Here is a 17,457-nt window from a genome sequence, read left to right on the forward strand (position 1 = left end):
TAACCTAAGCCAAGCAGTAACCACATCCCTAAGAACCTCATCTATACATCTTTCAAACCTCTCCAGGGATGGTGACTCCACCACTGCCCTGGGCAGCCTGTTCCAGTGCTCACCTCACCCAGGGCCACAGTGAACTCACCATCAGTCCCGAATCCTGTCCGAGACCCCTTCCAGCATCGCCCCGAACTGCAGACCCCGAACCGGAGACAGCAGAGAGGCCGGTGCCGTTTTATAGACTTTTATTTCCAAATCTGGCGCTTCCATGATACACTTTTACACAGCCTGGGGGGAGCATGAGCACCTCCCTGCTCCCTGCCCACAGAATCGGGAAACGGAGAGAGGGAAAATAAAATACATTAAAAAAAAAAAGAAAAACAGCCACCAAACCCCGCAAAGAAACAAAGTCAAACCCAAGGAGGATGCTCGCCAGAGCCCAGGCCACAGCGCTACAATCAGGGACCCAGTCAGACTGACTCCTGCTTCTGGGCCAGCCCGGTTCTGTGGGGCAGCCCCAGCTCTGTGGGGACAGCCCCCCGTTCCACTGCTCTCTTCCTTTTTGGCACTTGCTCTCCATTTGGCACCAGCACAAAGAGCCTCCATGCACAACGTGGCAGCAACATGGGCCGTATGGTGCGGTGGGAGCCCAGGAGATTAAACAAGTAAACCAACTTGTTCCCGAAGGCAAAGCCCGGCAGCGCGGAGGGTCCCGGCTGTCCCCGGCGCGCAGGCTCAGCCTGTAAACGTGTCAGCAGGCCCTTCCCTCCCTGCCCTGCGAGAGCGGCAGCGCCAGCCTGTCCGTCCGGGCTGTGCTGGGGACAGGCAGCCCCCGTCCCCCAGCCCTTCTGCTCTCTCCACACTCTCGCTGCTGACTCAGGGATGTAACCGAGAGGCTGTGGCCTCCCTGGGGACCTGGAGGACAGCGGCACGAGTCCTCTCCTGTAAACTCCTCTCCTGTAAACGTGTGGGGCTGGGCTGCAGGAAGAAGCCACGGCGGTGTGGCGGTAAGGCAGTACGGAGCGCGCTGTCACGCAGCCCCGAAAGCACCACGGGGACAGCCGAGCAGAGGCACCGCGCTCGGCAGGTGACAGGGAACGTGCCGGCCCCCCAAGCCGGCCGCCCCAGGCACAGGAATGTCACTTCCCTGCAGGGCCAGGCCCCCAGCCGAGCACAGAAACCAACAGGGCGGCCTGAATTTCCAGAGAGGGCAAAGTGCTGCTTTATCTCCATCTCCCAAAATCCAGGCCGCTCAGAGCTGGGGGTCTCTGCCAGCCAGAGAGCACAGGGACATGTGCGTATGTAGGCAGAGCCCGCAGGGAACCAGCCAGATACAGCTTCTGGGGGTGATGCTGGACCCCTAGACCGGAGCCACATCACGCTCCTGCGGATGCTAAACCTCCCCAGGGCGAGCAGCGGCTTTGGGAACTGAGCAGGACCGGGGGTGCCCAGCACCTCGCCCAGACCCACAAACCACCAGATGTTTGCTCTGTAACACGCAGGTTAAAGAGCACAACATCCAGCGGGTAAAAACATCGCGCTCATTTGCTGAGCAGAGGAAACCAGTGCTTAGAGGAGCGGGACCATCCTGGTACAGGACGGGACTGAAGGTCAAAGCTCGTTTCCACCGCTGGTGGTCCCTAGAGTCAAATTTGCTGCCCCACTCACCGGGCTCATGGGTGGGGACAGCCCCAGGGGGTCCCACAGGAGGGCAGAGGGACAGCACTGAGACGTGTGGAGCTGCGCGGTGGGAGGGCGAGGGGCAGCGGGGATGGGACGAAGTGGTGCTGGCAAAGCCGTAAGGGCTGTCCTGGCACCGTCTCTCCAGAGATCGCAGTCCCTGGTACCCCCCCCGGGAAGCTGGCCAAGGGCTGTTGGCAAAAACAAATGCTCCAGGTCCTGGGAACAGACCATCCGTAAAAATAACCATAGAAATTTCTCTTCTCTCTGATTACAAAGATACAAAAAGGTAGAAAAAACCGTCCCCCGCCCCCATGTCTTGGGCTCCGTTTCCATCCCCCTGCCCGCCCTCCTCGCACCCCCTGTGTACAAACGGGTGGCGGAGAAAGAGCTCAGCCCCGGGGGGTTCAGGGACACCCCCCTCGCCCCAGTAGGCTCCTGCTGTACCTGTCACACCAGGCGGGCGACAGGGAGCACGGTGGCGGCCAAGAGCCCAGAGGAGGCTCCTGGTGGGGCTGCCAGGGCTGCCGGCCCCTCGGCCCAGGGGGTAGGGGAGGGCAGGGGAGGTTTGGGGCCTCTGAGCATCATCAGTTCTGGCCCCTGCCCCCTGGGGACATCAAACCTCAGCTGGCAGCGCCTGGCTTGGCAAAGGGCCCTGCTTCTTCTGTCTCTGTTGCCGACGGCTTCAGCCCCTCAGGAATGGCCCTCAGTTCTTATTCTTCTCGGAGAAAAGAAAAACAGCGTTAAGATGTGGCATCTCCCCTGGGCTCCACTGCCTCCCCCAGGGATGCCAGATGGGGACAGGGCAGAAAACCCCGTGTCAGGGTAGGACAACTGTTTCCCAAGTCACTGAGGCGATGGAAGAGGAAAGATGGGATGGGGTGGGATGGATGGGAGGGATGGGGTGACAGCAGTACCAGCAGCAAATAGAGCTGGAGGGGAAGAAATGACAGACCAGGACAGGGTTCCCGGGGAGAATTGTGGCTGGGGCAGGCAGGGCTCAAGTTGTGTCCCACTTAAAAACTGCTTTGGTTTGCACCAGAAACATCTGTATTTCAGTTTTCTGGCTAAAGACCACAGAGACTGGGTTGTGTTTCACGACCTCCCTTTGTAGTTTGCACAGTGCTTTGGGCTCGTTTAGAACAGGCGGAAAAAATAAAAGGAGGAAGGGGCTCTATTTAATTGCTTTTCAGTTTTAATATTTAATTGCATGGCTAGATTTATTTTTATTATGATTTTCTTTGCTTCTTGAGGAAGAAGCCTTTAAGGCACAAACCAGCCTGAATTCACAGAGAACTTGTTCTGCAGCCTTATTAGCCTAAGGTAATTTTCAGAAAACGGAATATTCCATATGGAAGAAACTAGAGTTTTAGCTTTTTACTGTTTTCTTTCCCATACTCCAAGCAAGCAGCTTTTCTAAGTGGACTGAAAACAAAACTTCCTGCGAGTAGGTATAGAATGGAAGTGGAAGAGGAGGTAAAAAAAAAGACTTTAAGAGGACCAGCTAAACAGAGCCTGGCCGAGGAAGGGCCACACTTACTCTGAGTCCGGTGACAGCTCTGAAATGCTGTGGGAGGTGGTGGAGCGAGGTGTGGAGGGGCACATCGCAGAGGGGGTCGAGGTCTGCATGGCAGAGGGGGTGGCAGTGGCCTGGGGGCCTGAGGGCGTGCTGGAAGATTGCACCGAGGACAGGACAGAGGAGTTAAAAGAAGCAAGGATGGAAGAAAGGATATCTAACTGTTCGGTGGAAGGATGTCGGCTGGGAACGGCCTCCAGGTTCTCTCTAGAAGGCTGTCTCCTCGACAGCGGCTCTAGGCTTTCCCTAGACAGCTGCCTCCGGGAGAGGCTGCCCAGGTTGTCCTGCGAGGGATGCCTGTTAGGCACTGTGTCCAGAGCTTCTCTGGAATTACATCTTCTAGAGAGAAAGTCCAGCTGCTCCCTTGAAGTTTGTCTAGCCGACACGAGCTGGTCCCTTGAAGGCTGTCTTCTAGAAAGCAAATCCAATTGTTCTCGAGAAGTCTCTCGACTTGGCAACATGTCTATTGGGTCTCTGGACACTTGCCTACTTGGCAATGTGTTTAGCCACTCCCTAGAGACCTCTCTTACTGGCCCACAGTCTAGCTGCTCTCTTGACCCAAATCTGCAGGGTAAAGCGTCCAGGCGGTCCCTGGAGCCCTGCCTCCGCGGCAGCGTGTTCCCGTGATCTCTCTGACTGGGCCGAGCAGCGAGCACATCCAAATTTTCCCTAGACCCGTGTCTGCTCGGGATACTTTCCAGGTGTTCAGTAGACCCATGCCTGCTGGGGATGGTGTCCAGCTCCTCCCTGGAGCCGTGCCGGCTGGGCACGGCTTCCAAACACTCTCCTGAGTTGTGTCTGCTCAGCTGCTCCCGGGACATCTGTCTCCTCATCAGCATGTCAAGCTGCTCCCGCGATGAGTAGCGGCTGGCCGGCTGTGACAGGCTGCCCGCCCCGGAGTAGATCCTGCCGTAGGAGGCGGCAGGGACAGCCCGGTGACCCAGCGTGGATGTCTTGTACCACGTCAGCTCGTTGGTCATCCTGCCGACGGCCGGCAGGCCTTGGAGAGTCGGAGGGTATTGGAGGCGGTTCTTCAAAATCCCTGCACCGGACAGAAGGGGAAGTCAGATCTTTGTAGAACACTAAAAAGAGCATGAACGCTGGGGAGGATGAGCCATAGTTACCCAGTGACACAACAACATAGATCTAATGGCCTTCGGGGCCATGTCAACCTGAGCCAGGCAAGGCCACGCTTGCCCACGTGCTCCAGGCCGTTACCTTTTCTTTGCCGTTGGGTCTGCGTGAGTGAGTTCTCGTCCCCGCTGGTCAAGGCCAGGTCCGGCTGATTATTGTTGGCCGCGTCCTTGTTGATGTCGAATCCCAGTTTCCTCTCAGAGCCCCACTTCTGCAGGGAGCAGGGGTGAACCTCGCACTCGCCCAGAGCCGGCCAGTACGACATCAGGTCGTTGCCATCCACGTCTAGTGAAGGACACAGCAAAACGGGTGTGGGGGAAGAGGGAGAGAATACTTCTGTGAGGGGCAAACAAAGCCATCGCGAGCCATGGCACGTCCCCAGGGACCTGAGCTCTCCCTGTCCCCTGCCAGAGCCCCCGCACTTGCCTTTGGGGGTGGTGTTGGCGGGGTTGGTGAGGAGGCGTTCGCTGTGTGCCGCCCGCTTGAACTGGCGCTGGAAGCGGCCCCGCAGGCGGACGTTCTCCTCACTCTCCGAGGACGGGATGGAGAGGCTGCGCTCTTCATCCAGAGACAGGTCGCTGTCTGAGTCTGAGTCCTGGTCTGCATGGACATGGTGTGTGTTGGGGAGATGTTTGGAATAAAGGTGAGAGAGGCCCCTGGTGGCAGGACAAGCTGGGCTCCCACTGCCTCCAGGAACACAGAACCATAGAATCATGGAACAGTTTGGGTTGGAAAGGACCTTCACAGCCCATCCAGTGCCCCCCCTGCCATGAGCAGGGACATCTTCACCAGCTCAGGGTGCTCAGAGCCCCGTCCAGCCTGGCCTGGGATGTCTCCAGGGATGGTTCATCCACCACCTCTCTGGCCAACCTGGGACAGGCTCTCACCACACTCAGGGCCAACAATTTCTTCCTCATGTCCAGCCTGAATCTCCCTCCTTTAGTTTAAAACCATCACCACTTGTCCTATCAGAACAGGCCCTGCTCAAAAGTCTGTCCCCATCTCAGGTCCTGTCACAAGGTGGAGGATGTAATCTTGCAGCCACAGCCTGCACTGGGAAGGATTTCCTTAAGCCAGGAGTTAACTCGGGATCTGCAGGATCGGCCCCAAGCTGAGTCTTACCTCCCCCAGCATCACGGTGGAACATGGCCACGTCGATGTCCGTGGGGCCGGCGTGAGCCAGCAAGCTGTGATCCAGGGCTGAGCCCTGACGTGCTGCCACATTTTCTCTGAAAGACAAGAGGCTCGAAGGGTCAGAGCGGCAGGAGCCCCCAGCTCTGCCCGGGCACCCCCGCAGCCCCACGCCGCTCCCTACCTGAGGTACGGCCGCTGGCTGGAGTGGGTGCGGGCAGAGCGCACGCTGCTCACCGACGAGATGGTGGAGGCCCCCAGGGTGATGCGGATGAGCCCGCTCTCCTCAAACAGTGCTGTGTTATTGTAGGCGTTGGGGCCCTGCAAGGCGGGGAGAGAGGGGACAGGCTCTGGTGCCACAGTAGCCCAGGAAACGACTGTCCCACCTGTACCTGCCATCCCCCCACGGATGTTCCCACCAGCTCCTGTCCCAGGCTGTCATAGGATCACAGAATCATTTTGGTTGGAACAGACCCCTGAGATCATTGAGTTCAACCGTTAACCCACCCCTAGCACTGCCCCATGTCCTGAGAACCTCATCTCCATCTGTTCAACCCCTCCAGGGATGGTGACTCCAGCACTGCCCTGGGCAGCCTGTTCCAATGCCCAACGGCCCTTTCCGGGAAGGACTTATTCCCAATATCCAATCTAAACCTTCCCTGGCGCCACTTGAGGCCATGTCCTCCCATCCTACCGGTTGTTACTTGGGAGAAGAGACCAACCGCCTCCATGCTCCAAGCTCCTTTCAGGCAGCCCAGAGATCAGAAGGTCTCCCCTCAGCTCCTGTTCTCCAGCTGAACCCCCAGGTCCCTCAGCCGCTCCCATCACACTTGTGGCTCCAGCCCCTTCCCCAGCTCTGTTCCCTCCTCTGAACTCTCTCCAGCACCTCAGTGTCTGTCCCCAGACCCTTGGGCTGCTCCTGCTCTCCCACCTGCGCACTCCTCGTGGTCTCCTCACTCTGCGCCTTCTTGCCGAGGCAGCCCAGCTTCCAGGCCTCCTGCACCTCCTCGTTCAGCACGCAGAACAGGACCAGCACGGCCAGGCCCTGGGGGACAGACACCATCAGAGACAGCCCCTTGCTGGGACAGTCCCCGGCTCCTGCAAAGCCCAGTGTGTTGGCTTTAGTGGCCACCAGCACTGGGATACACCAAAGAGCCCCCCAGCACTGGTCAGTGCTACCTCCCGTGGTGGCCATGGGTGAGGGGGGAATGGCTGGGGTGTCCTCCTGGCTGGCAGTGGCCAAGGAGCGGCTGGCAGGGTCCCCTGCAGCGACACCAGCCGTGGTGTTGGCAGGAGGTCTGCAGGGCGCTGCCGTGGGTCACATCGGCATGCCTGACACCTCCACTGCAGGGTGCTCTTTTGCTCTGCCCTCTGGAAGCATGGAGGCCCCTTCCCTCCAAAGATGGTCTTTTGGATGTCACCACTGAACCAAGCACCTCGCAGCCACATCCTGCGCTGTGTCACTGCGGGGACAGCAGCCAGGACTGGCAGGAGTCAACTGCTGCTGCAGCGGTGACAGCAGGAGGGACAAGGAGTACCGTGGGACACTGTGGGCAATGCACGGGGTGCCCGCTCTCCACAGGTGGCTGTAGGGACAAAAGGGACACTGTCCTGCGCTGACTCGTGCCCTCCCCGGGCAGAGGCCGGGCAGTTACCTGGAGGCTGCAGAGGACAGTGTAGAGGTAGTGGAAAGCCAGGACACTGTTGTTGACAGCCAAGAGGCCAAAGAGCCAGGTAGTGCTAATAACTAGAAGCAGAACAAAGGAGCTCCGTAACGTCATGCTGGAGAAAGAGAGAGACAGACAGACAGACAGGCACACAGACACACACCAAGAGGTTAGTGCGGCGTGTTAATCTACAGTCTAGCGCTCACAGACAGAGATCCAGAGGGGACAGCGTGCTCCTGCCCAGTGCTGCGGGCACGTCCCGGCTCCCCCAGCCCCCTGGGCCTTCCCTTCTGGATCACACATGGCAAACACAGCGGCCCAAACGTCCCAGATCATTTGGAGGCACCAAGAGCTGCGCCAAGCTCAGGCCTGGCCCAGGAGGGAGCAGGGAAAGATCTCACAAGGAGCATGTAGGAGAAGAAGCAGCAGAAGCTGAGAGTCGACAATCTGAACAGATGTGAGGGGTGGCTGTGAGGGCAGGCGGTGAACAGAGACAGAATGGTGGGACAGTGAGGAGATGGGGACGTAGGAACAAGAGGAAGGGACAAGGTTTAGGAAGGGTTAACATGGCCAGTGGGTGTGGGAGAGGAGAGCGGCTGCAAGGCTGGACGCCCAGAGGGGCAACTCTGCGATGGTGGAAGAAGAAGGATGGTCGCTGAAAATGCTAAAAATCATAAGCCACAGGAGCTCTGCTGGGAGTCTGGCCACTAATACTCACAGAACCGATTTCTTCTTGGTCTCCTTTTGGCCTGGGGAACAGGACATCTTGGCCACCAGCAGGAACATGACCCCATTCATCTGAAAGCATCGGGACCGATCAGAAGCCGTGCCAAGGGCTGGCTCTGACCTGACACTCCCAAAGCACAGCATGGGCAGACTCTGGGTCCCCCAGGCCCACGGGAACGTCCCCTCCTTTCCCCTTCATGCCCGAGCCATGGCCTCCCCCAGGTTTGGCTGGAGCGAGGAGGGGCAGAGACAGGGTTTCTGACCAAGGAGGGAAAGAACAGAGACGGGGGCAGGCAGTGGGCAGCCAAGGAAGGGACAAGTGCCCGTGGTGCAGAGAAGTGAGGTAGGTGAGGGCTGTGGGTGAAACAGGACAGGGTTTTACCACAATGACGACAGTAATGGGGCCTGCAAAGCTCCAGACCAGCTTATCATGAATGGAAATCCAGCAGAAGTCGGGGTTCCCATAGCCCTCAGGATCCAGGCCAACAGCCAGCCCTGCAGGGTGAAAGGAGACATCAGGGCCAGACCCTGCAGCCTCAGACTCAACCAAGCCATGCTGATGCCCTTCCAGCGCTGAAGGCCATGAGGAGGCTGCTCTCTCCCTGCTCCTTGCCCTGGGCACAGGTTTCCCCGCCATGGGGGAAATTGCCAGGACCACAAGTCCCCACACCAGGGCTTGTGTTGCCTTTTCTCTGGGTGTCCCTGACACAGCCCAGCCCACGCTCATGGCCAGCAGCCAGGAGATCTGAACCATAAGCCGCAAGTTGGTGAAGGGTTTGGAGGGGAAGTCGTATGAGGAGCAGCTGAAGTCCCTGGGTTTGTTCAGCCTGGGGAAGAGGAGACTGAGGGCAGAGCTCACAGGGCTGCAGCTTCACCAGGGGAGCAGGAGGGGCAGGGCTGAGCTCTGCTCTCTGTGACAGTGACAGAAACCAGGGAATGGCAGAAAGATGTGCCAGGGCAGGGTCAGTTGGACATGAGGAGAAGGTTCTTCACCCAGAGGTGCTGAACACTGGAACAGGCTCCCCAGGGAGGTGTCACAGCCCCAAGCCTGACAGTGTTCAAGAAGAGACTGGACAACACCCTCAGACATACGGTGTGACCTGTGGGATTGTCCTGTGCAGGGACAGGAATTGGACTCGATGATCTTTGTGGGTCCTTCCAACCCAGGACATTCTGTGATTCTATGAGCCCTGGGACAGCAGGAGCCCCGTGCCCATGGGGCATGCACTGAAGAATTACTCCTCCCCAGGAGGCAAGATGCCAGCCCCTGATACACAGTCCTCAGCTGCCCAGCACAGCACCCTCAGCTCTCCCCACCAGGTACATGAGCCAGGCAACGCCTGGAGACCAGGAGGCTGCCGAGAACCAGCGCTTTTGGCGCAGCAGTAGCAGCAGCAGCTCTTACCGGTGATGATGGCGGGCACTCCCCAGCCGATGGCATAGTAGAAACGCATGGCCCCGAAGTTGACGTTGCGGGCTTCGGTCTGCATACGGTAAATATGGAGGCCCTGGACGAAAAGCCAGGCGAAGGTGGAGAGGAAGAAGCAGTGGAGGAGGATGGCAATCACAGTGCAAAGGAACTGGAAAGACAAAAGTCACTCAGAGATAGTCCTATGGTGCCAATGCTAACCACGTCATTCATGCCTCGTCCCCAGTCCCAAGGGTGTGTGCGTTCAAGCCCACAGACCTGGTTCTCAGTGCGGTTGATGCCCAGGAGAAAGAGCAGCTCAGAGAAAAAGAGGGTGACTGATATGTTGGAGTGGATGCCACATGTGTTGGACTTGAGGCCTTTGAGGCAGGTCAGGAAGGAGAAGGTCAGCAGCAGAGCCACCAAGGAGAGAGACACCAAGGAATAGGTGACAATTGCCAGTGTCTCCAGGTCACCTTCCAGTTGCTGCAGCAGCAGAGAACCAAAGGCAAACAGCGGAGTTAGGGGGAGGCAAGGGAAGCCTGCTGAGCTCCCAAACTCATGACCCACAGGACATTTTCTGCGCCTGCTTATTCTGGGACCCAGTGGTGACCAGCCCCCAGCACCGCCACAGCCCACACTCACCTCTCGGTGCGAACTGTCCATCAGAACCCCAAAGGTGCCAAACTGGGAGCACTGGCAGTGCACATGGGTTGTGTTTCGGTACACGAGCTCACAGTCCCTGGCTGTCCAGAAGCCGGAGGGGTTGGTCCTGCAGCCACCAAAAAAGCAGAGTGCACTTAGGAGAGAAGACAGACAAGTGTGGGGAAGGAACCACAGAGAAGAGGGATGGCTGGCATGGGTTTTCTCCCAGCAGACACAACTGCACTCCTCCAGCTCCAGTACTGGAGCAGAGCCCTGCAGGGACCCTGCTGTGTCCCCCCAGCAGGAACAAATCCCACGGAGGGGGCAGAAAACCCCACGTCCCAGTGCTACCCAGTTACACAGCCTGTCACGGCCACGGGGACACTGGGAATAACGAGGTGCCGAGGGGAAGCAGCCCTGCCGTGCTTGACTCACGGGTTGGAGTGGTTCCACTGGACACAGAGAGGTTTGCTCCTGTTGGCTGTCTCCAGCAGGCGAAATTCCAGCACAAGAGGGGTGTCCAGAGGCCCCCGCAGGAAGGTGTGATTGCTGAACACGGACACGCTGACAATGGGGGAGTTCATCACGGGGTTCTTGGGGAGCCTGCAAGGAGCAACAGAGCTTTGCCACCACCATGCCTGGCACCTGCAGCCCTTGGGGACATCCTGCACTGACATCTCAGAAGGAACAGCTAAGCCCAGTCCATGCCATGGGGTCAGGAGATGTGGGGCAGAGCAACACCAAGGTGGGAACCAAACCCCAGCCATTGCAGACAGGCTCAGCAACTGCTGGAGGGTCAGGGCAGAGCCCAGCCAGCTTCTCTCTTTCAATGCTTGCAGAGGACCAAGGGGGCAAGGACGTACCTGAGGCTGCGGCGATCCACCTGGTAGCGTGGGGGCAGCAGCCCCCCCAGGGTGCGGTACATGATGAGGATGATGACGGTGAGAGCGGGTTCGGGCTCTGGCAGCACCTGCCTTGGGGAGGAGTTCTCCACCGTGTAGTTCCCTTCACCCCCGGCCAGCGTGGGCAGCACCGTGGGGGCAGCTGAGGCACAACAGGGTATGGTGAGAACACGTGCATGATGCTCAGAAGGCATCTGGTGGTCACAGGTCTCAGTGGGGGCACCTCTTCCCTTCCACACCCACCCACGCTGCTCCCCAAGTGATGCTCACGTGCTCACCTTCAGCTTTCGGGGGGCTCAGCACGGAGAGCGGCAGCACAACGTGGGTGTGGGGGTCCCAGGCGGGCTGGCCGCGGAACAGGCTGCTGTGGTAGCGGGGGTAGCGCCGGCGGATGTGGGAGCGGTTCTCCATGCGGTCGATGCTCAGCACTGTGGAGGAGCATGGGAGCAAAAACCAGCTCCAGGATGTGCCACCGAGAGACCAGTCACACTCCTAGGCAGCCCAGGGTTGATGTCACCAGCAAAGGGACCACATGAGCCACAGGCTGGGTTGTAGAGATATCCCAGGGCAGAGAATGACATGAGATCCCAGCATGTACAGTGCTCCTTCCCAGTCTACATCTCAGGCCACTCCTGCCACTGGAATCAGCGTCTTTTTCACTAGAGACTCAGGTTGGACTGGGGGTAACTGGGAGAGGGCAGCACGCTCCTGGTTCTGCTGCTCCAGGAAGGGATGGGACCGGGACATTTACCACAAACACCGCCCTGTGTGTGTGACAGGACCACCAGAGAGGTGAAGAGCCTGTTCAGCACCCTTGCTGGGGTGCGGCAAGATGAGAGGGGGACAGGATGTGACAGTGAAGTGGCTCCACACCACCCCAGCCAGTCCCCAACACCAGCCAGCTCCTACTCACTGATGTTGGGGGTGACGACGCCGACGGGGTTGAGGTAGGTGAGTCTCATGTTGCTGGCCAGCGTCCCCGAGTAGTCCCGCAGCTGCTCCATGAGGCTGGCGCTGCCGTGCTCGCCGTGTGGCAGCATGGCCCAGTGCTCCCGGTTCTCGGGTGCCAGCACTGAGCTGCCTGCACGCAGCAGGTTCTGTGTGGGAGAGACACAGGGATGGGGTGAGGGCAGCACGGCCTTTGGTCCCGTCCTGACCACCCGTGGGCTGCAGCACAGTGATCTCTGCCCAGGGGCTGCACGAGGGCTCAGGGAAGGGGGCACTTCCTGCTACTGTGGACCCCCACCCTCACTGTTCACCAGCCAGTGTCCTGCATGGAACCACAGAACAGTTTGGGTTGAAGGGACCTTCCCAGCTCCCCCAGTGCCCCCCCTGCCATGAGCAGGGACATCTTCACCAGCTCAGGTTGCTCAGAGCCCCGTCCAGCCTGGCCTGGGATGTCTCCAGGGATGGTTCATCCACCACCTCTCTGCCCAGCCTGGGCCAGGCTCTCACCACCCTCAGGGCAACAATTTCTTCCTCATGTCCAGCCTGAATCTCCCTCCTTTAGTTTAAAACCATCACCCCTTGTCCTGTCACAACAGGCCTTGCTAAAAAGTCTGTCCCCATCTTTCTTATCGGTGAACACCCCAGCTCTCTCAGCCTGTCCTCCCAGCAGAGCTGTTCCAGCCTCGGATCATTTCTGTGGCTCCTCTGGCCCCTCTCCAACAGGTCCACATCTCCCCTGCAGCCCTGCCGTGCAGGCAGCATGAAGATCTCCCTTTGCCTTCCCCTCCCCAGCCTGAGCAATCCTAGCTTGCTGCCTCACCTCATCCTCTCTGTGCTCCAGCCCCCAGCACACAGGTGGCCTTTACGAGTCTTGCTCCTGTGTGTCACTGCCTGTGTGGTGTCACTGGGTAGCCCTGTGCTCCTGACAGGGTCTCACACCATCCTCGACCCCCTCAGAGCCCCAGGCTCAGGGTGGCTGATAAAGAGAAGCAGCAGCAGAGGCCGCCCTGGCCTGGGGAAGGACTCACCTCGTTGAAGTGCGCATCCTGCGTGGCCGTCAGGCCAAAGCCCCGCTGCCGGCTCTCGAAGGCCATGAGGCGGGACAACAGGCGGAACGTGATGTGCACGTCGTTGCCGAAGTAGTGGTCCATGTGGTCCGTCACGGCCCGGAGCCGGTGGGCCAGCTTCTTGGCTTCGATTGTGTTGAGCTCAGTCTCGTTCCTCTCCAAGCCCTCCAGCTGCCAGTGGGGAGAAAGGAGGAGACTGAACAATTCAGCAGTTCCTCCCTGGGAAACTGGGATGCTACAGGACCCAAGATGATTTTGGAAAGCACAGCACAAGACAGGGATGCTCACAGTGGTGGTCCCTAGAACAGGGACCATCTTGGGCAGACAAAAAGCCTCCAGCAACACATCAGAGGATGCACTGGGCCTGGCCCAGTTAACCCAGTACCACACATGACAGAGGCCAAGGAGATAAAAGGAGACGGCAAGTATCTAGCAATGTTTTCCTGGAAACTCCTGGCTGCAGTTACAGCTCATCCTTGGTGAGACACAAGTGTTTAATAAACTTGCCTGGGTATGTCAAAGGGATTTGTCACTGAAGGGTCTGGGGGTTACACATGTCCCATGGGGCAGACATCCCACCAGCTTTACATAATTCAGCCCTCCTCAGGATTATTTGTTTTCCTCTCAAATATTGGGGCAGGACGCATTTCGTTTCTGATGGGGATGCTCAAGAGATGAAGCGAAACGGAAGTGAACTCCAGCTCAGACCAACGCTCCCACAGGCTGGGTTTGGGGTTAGGAGATGGGAAGACAAAGGTGCTGAGCACTGCGGCACGACGCCCATGGAAAGCTGAGCTCTCAGAAACCCGGCTGTGAGCCCTTGCTTGTACGGCTCCTGCTCTGCTGGGGCTGCGGAGCCGAGCGGGGATTACCAGCACAGAGAGCTCCTTGAAGGCAGGCGAAGTGCAGTTGAAGAGATCTGGCTCCAGCCAACCCTTCTCCTCATCACAGTGTCTGATGGCTGCACCTAAAACCAGGAGGAGGGGCAGGTCTGAAATTTAGCACAGGACACACGCCTTCCCCATCACATCCCCCCGCAGGGACCCTTGCACCAGTTGACCCCAAAAAGCAGCACCAGCACGTGATGGAGGCCTGTGACACCCCAGGGCTGTCCTCCTGCTTTGCACCCGTGCAACCCATCCCACCCTTGCCCTGCATCACCTCAGCCAGCTGCTGCATTCCCTCTGCAGGAGTTGGGGTCATAGAGAAACATTTTTGTTGGAAGAGACCCCCCAAAATCACTGAGTCCAACTGTTAACCCACCCCGGCACTACCCCGTGTCCCTGAGAACCTCATGTCCGTCTGTCCAACCCTCCAGGGATGGTGACCAGCACTGCCCTGGGCAGCCTGTTCCAATGCCCCACAGCCCTTTGGGGAAGAAATTGTTCCCACATCCAACCTCAACCTCCCCTGGTGCAACTTGAGGCCGTTTCCTCTGCTCCTGGCGCTTGTTCCTGGGGAGCAGAGCCCGACCCCCCCTGGCCCCAAGCTCCTTTCAGGCAGTTCAGAGATCAGAAGGTCTCCCCTCAGCTCCTGTTCTCCAGCTGAACCCCCCAGGTCCCTCAGCCGCTCCATCACACTTGTGCTCCAGCCCCTCACCAGCTCCGTTCCCTTCTCTCAACTCGCTCCAGCACCTCAAGGTTTTTCGTCTTGAGGGGCCCAAAACTGCCCCCAGGATTCGAGGTGCTCAGGGCTGCAGCACACCAGGCACCATCACAGAGAATTGCAAAGTGGAGTAAGTGACTTTGCAGAGCCCAGGCTGGAGAAGTGCCTGGTCCCTGGTGGGAACACGTCTGTGTCTTCAGGGCACATCTGGCCACAGACTCCTGAAGCTCACGCAGCTCTGGCAGCCTGCAGTGCCCGCTGAGCTCCTGCCCCTCTCTACGGGGCCAAGTCACCCCAGGAGGACAACCACCCTGCTGTGGGGCTGGCAAACCTGCCCCAGATATGACCCCTGCAGTCAGGTGGGATGGAGGGCCCCCCATCCTGCACTGTGGGTTCAGCACACAGCACAAGACCGCAGTTGGGGCCCAAGCAAGGAGATACTAGTGATGAACGAGATCAGCTGTTACCCACCACCAAAACTGCCGCTAAAGCCGACATGGAGAGCAGTGTCCTGGGCTGGAAGCATCACCATGTACACTTTGAGCAAGAGGAACTTGGGTGACCCCAGTGTACCCAGCAGGGCTGTGGATCAGGGCACAGGAGCCCACCCAAGTGCCATGATGGGGAGAGGGCAGCAGCACTGCCAGGGTGGGGACAGGAAGCTTGGAGCAGCCGCCAGTTACTGCTCAGAAGTGACAAAGTGACCAGTGTGCCCACTCCCACCATCCCCATCTCCACCTCCATCTCCTGGCTGTCCTCACCAAGCACCCTGCCCCCAGCTGCAGAAGCACAGGGACCAGGGACAACATAGACACCTCCGCACTGCTGGCATTCCCCTGGCACAGAACGGAGGTTGGCAGAGAACAGAGATATGCCCAGCTGCAGATCCGGGCAGGATCTGTCCCCCAAGTCCTTCTGCCAGCCGGGCAGAGGGGACAGGACCTTATGCTGTGCCTGCCCATCAGCTCCTGCCCTGTCCCACTGTCCCCCGCACCCCACAACCACTCCTCCCCGGCCTCACCACCCTTTGCTCAGCACCAGCTCCTTCCCCTTGCAGCCAAAACAAGCAGGGACCAGCCCAGCAGAGCCCATGGCCACCCCAGCTGGGGGGCAGAGCACGGACCCCCCCAGAGCCAGAGCTCAGGACAGCGGGTGGCAGGGCCTGCATGCGGCTGCAGCCAGGGTTGTGATGGTTAATTAGTGTGCTGGTTAATTAGCGTGCCGGTTAATTAGCGTGCTGGCAACAGGACAGAGCGCACAGGAGCAGTGAGGCCAGGCAAAGCGTTGGGAAGACACTGGGCAGCTCCAGAAGCGGTGGGGAAAGCACAGGGGGTGTGCAGGGTGCCAGGCAGGGAGCAGGGAGGGAAAGGCGCATGGTGCAGCCCTTACAGCGCAGGGGGGAAGGAGATGGGAACAACCTTACCTGCACCCCTCAAGCCTGAGCACGGAGGGCGAGAGAACCAGGGAGAGAAGTGACAACAGTTAGGAGCCAAACCTGCCTCCTCCTGGGGCGAACGGCTGGAGAATGACAGGGTTGGTATCGTTCCCTGGGGCTTGTGCTGCCCAACAGTCCCAAACACCCTCCTCACACCTCTGCCATCACTGGGGACAGGCTCCTCCAGCTCGGGATGTGACTGCCGCCCGAGGCACCCGTGCTGTGCAGCGTACACCAGGACGGGGCTGGAGGAGCCACAGCAAAGTGCTGCGGGTGCCAAGCTGCCGTGCCAGGCCTGGCCCCAGCCTTGAGCCTGCTGGAACCAAAAAGCAGCAGGAAGAAGGTGGGCACCGAGGCTGAGGGAACAGCACAGCCCCAGGGCTGGGTGATGGACCTGGACCCCACAGCCTGTTCCGAGCCCGCTCTGCTCTCCCCAAGACTGGAGCATTTTCTCCTCCAGCTTCCTCTTCCCAGCCCTCAAACCCAGGTAAACAGGACTGGGACACCACGGGAACAGAGTGACATTGCTGGGGCTGCTAGAGCCCCTGGCAGGACAGACTGCCCTCTCCCCTTCCCCACTGCAATCCCCACTCACCCAAGGAACCTTTGGGACACAGCACCGCAGCCGAGAAACCAAACTTGGTCTGGGGCCACCACACACCTGCCTTCAGGCTTTTGGGGCAGCCATCGTAGAGTACTGTGGAGACAGGCACCCCGAGGGGCTGGTCACAGGGGTGACAACACCAACACCAGCCCCACGGCACTGGTCCCACGTGCCCACACTCACCCTCGCAGCCGCTGGGTGTCACCTCGGCAAAGGGGCTGTCACAGCCATTGCACTGGCGGCCGATGACCCCAGGCCGGCAGTGGCACCGACCCGTCTCCTTGTCGCAGGAGCGTGAGGTGGAGCCCACGGGGTAACAGTCACAGGGCAGGCAGGTGTCACTGCCCTTGGGGCGGTAGTGGAAGTCCTGGGGGAGATGGGGACAGCCATAGAACCACAGAACAGTTTTGGCTGGGTTGAAGCCCAGCTCCCCCAGTGCCCCCCCTGCCATGAGCAGGGACATCTTCACCAGCTCAGGTTGCTCAGAGCCCCGTCCAGCCTGGCCTGGGATGTCTCCAGGGATGGTTCATCTACCACCTCTCTGGCCAACCTGGGCCAGGCTCTCACCACCCTCAGCGGAAAAAATTCCTTCCTCCTGTTCAGCCTGAATCTCCATCCTTTAGTTTAAAACCATCACCCCTTGTCCTATCGCAACAGGTCCCACTAAAAAGTCTGTCCACATCTTTCTTATCGGCCCCTTTTAAGCACTGAAAGGTGCAATAAGGTCTTCCTGGAGCTTCTCTTATCCAGCTGAACACCCCAGCTCTCTCAGCCTGTCCTCCCAGCAGAGCTGTTCCAGCTTTGGATCATTTCTGTGGCTCCTCTGGCCCCTCTCCAACAGGTCCATGCCTGTCCTGTGCTGTGGACCCAGAGCAGGACACAGTATTCAAGGTGCTGCCTCACCAGAGTGGAGCAGAGAGGCAGAATCCGCTCCC

General features: G+C 59.1%; 1 protein-coding gene across 6 annotated transcripts in view; it reads right to left on the bottom strand.

The window, feature by feature from the left end:
• Nucleotides 1-222: 222 nt before the first annotated feature.
• Nucleotides 223-17,457, bottom strand: part of CELSR3 (cadherin EGF LAG seven-pass G-type receptor 3) — a 36,038-nt gene continuing 18,803 nt past the window's right edge. The window contains exons 15-36 of one of the 6 annotated variants that reach the window (XM_065075700.1): nucleotides 16,706-16,889; nucleotides 16,514-16,615; nucleotides 15,907-15,921; nucleotides 13,751-13,845; nucleotides 12,840-13,049; nucleotides 11,777-11,960; nucleotides 11,142-11,291; nucleotides 10,825-11,005; nucleotides 10,397-10,564; nucleotides 9,962-10,088; nucleotides 9,596-9,802; nucleotides 9,314-9,488; nucleotides 8,291-8,403; nucleotides 7,901-7,980; nucleotides 7,171-7,297; nucleotides 6,447-6,560; nucleotides 5,700-5,836; nucleotides 5,507-5,613; nucleotides 4,811-4,984; nucleotides 4,469-4,669; nucleotides 3,215-4,292; nucleotides 223-2,392 (exon numbers count right to left, since the gene is read on the bottom strand). In XM_065075700.1, the coding sequence (XP_064931772.1) occupies nucleotides 2,368-2,392; nucleotides 3,215-4,292; nucleotides 4,469-4,669; nucleotides 4,811-4,984; nucleotides 5,507-5,613; nucleotides 5,700-5,836; nucleotides 6,447-6,560; nucleotides 7,171-7,297; nucleotides 7,901-7,980; nucleotides 8,291-8,403; nucleotides 9,314-9,488; nucleotides 9,596-9,802; nucleotides 9,962-10,088; nucleotides 10,397-10,564; nucleotides 10,825-11,005; nucleotides 11,142-11,291; nucleotides 11,777-11,960; nucleotides 12,840-13,049; nucleotides 13,751-13,845; nucleotides 15,907-15,921; nucleotides 16,514-16,615; nucleotides 16,706-16,889 (3,954 nt within the window). In that variant the 3' untranslated portion in view covers nucleotides 223-2,367. Of the gene's footprint in view, nucleotides 2,393-3,214; nucleotides 4,293-4,468; nucleotides 4,670-4,810; nucleotides 4,985-5,506; nucleotides 5,614-5,699; nucleotides 5,837-6,446; nucleotides 6,561-7,170; nucleotides 7,298-7,900; nucleotides 8,404-9,313; nucleotides 9,489-9,595; nucleotides 9,803-9,961; nucleotides 10,089-10,396; nucleotides 10,565-10,824; nucleotides 11,006-11,141; nucleotides 11,292-11,776; nucleotides 11,961-12,839; nucleotides 13,050-13,750; nucleotides 13,846-15,906; nucleotides 15,922-16,513; nucleotides 16,616-16,705; nucleotides 16,890-17,457 lie in introns of those variants that run through there. The other 5 variants (XR_010475179.1, XM_065075702.1, XM_065075701.1 and 2 more) reach the window with 5 other exon arrangements.

Source organism: Columba livia, chromosome 10 (assembly GCF_036013475.1).
Source record: "Columba livia isolate bColLiv1 breed racing homer chromosome 10, bColLiv1.pat.W.v2, whole genome shotgun sequence".
Classification (NCBI taxonomy): Eukaryota; Metazoa; Chordata; class Aves; order Columbiformes; family Columbidae; genus Columba; species Columba livia.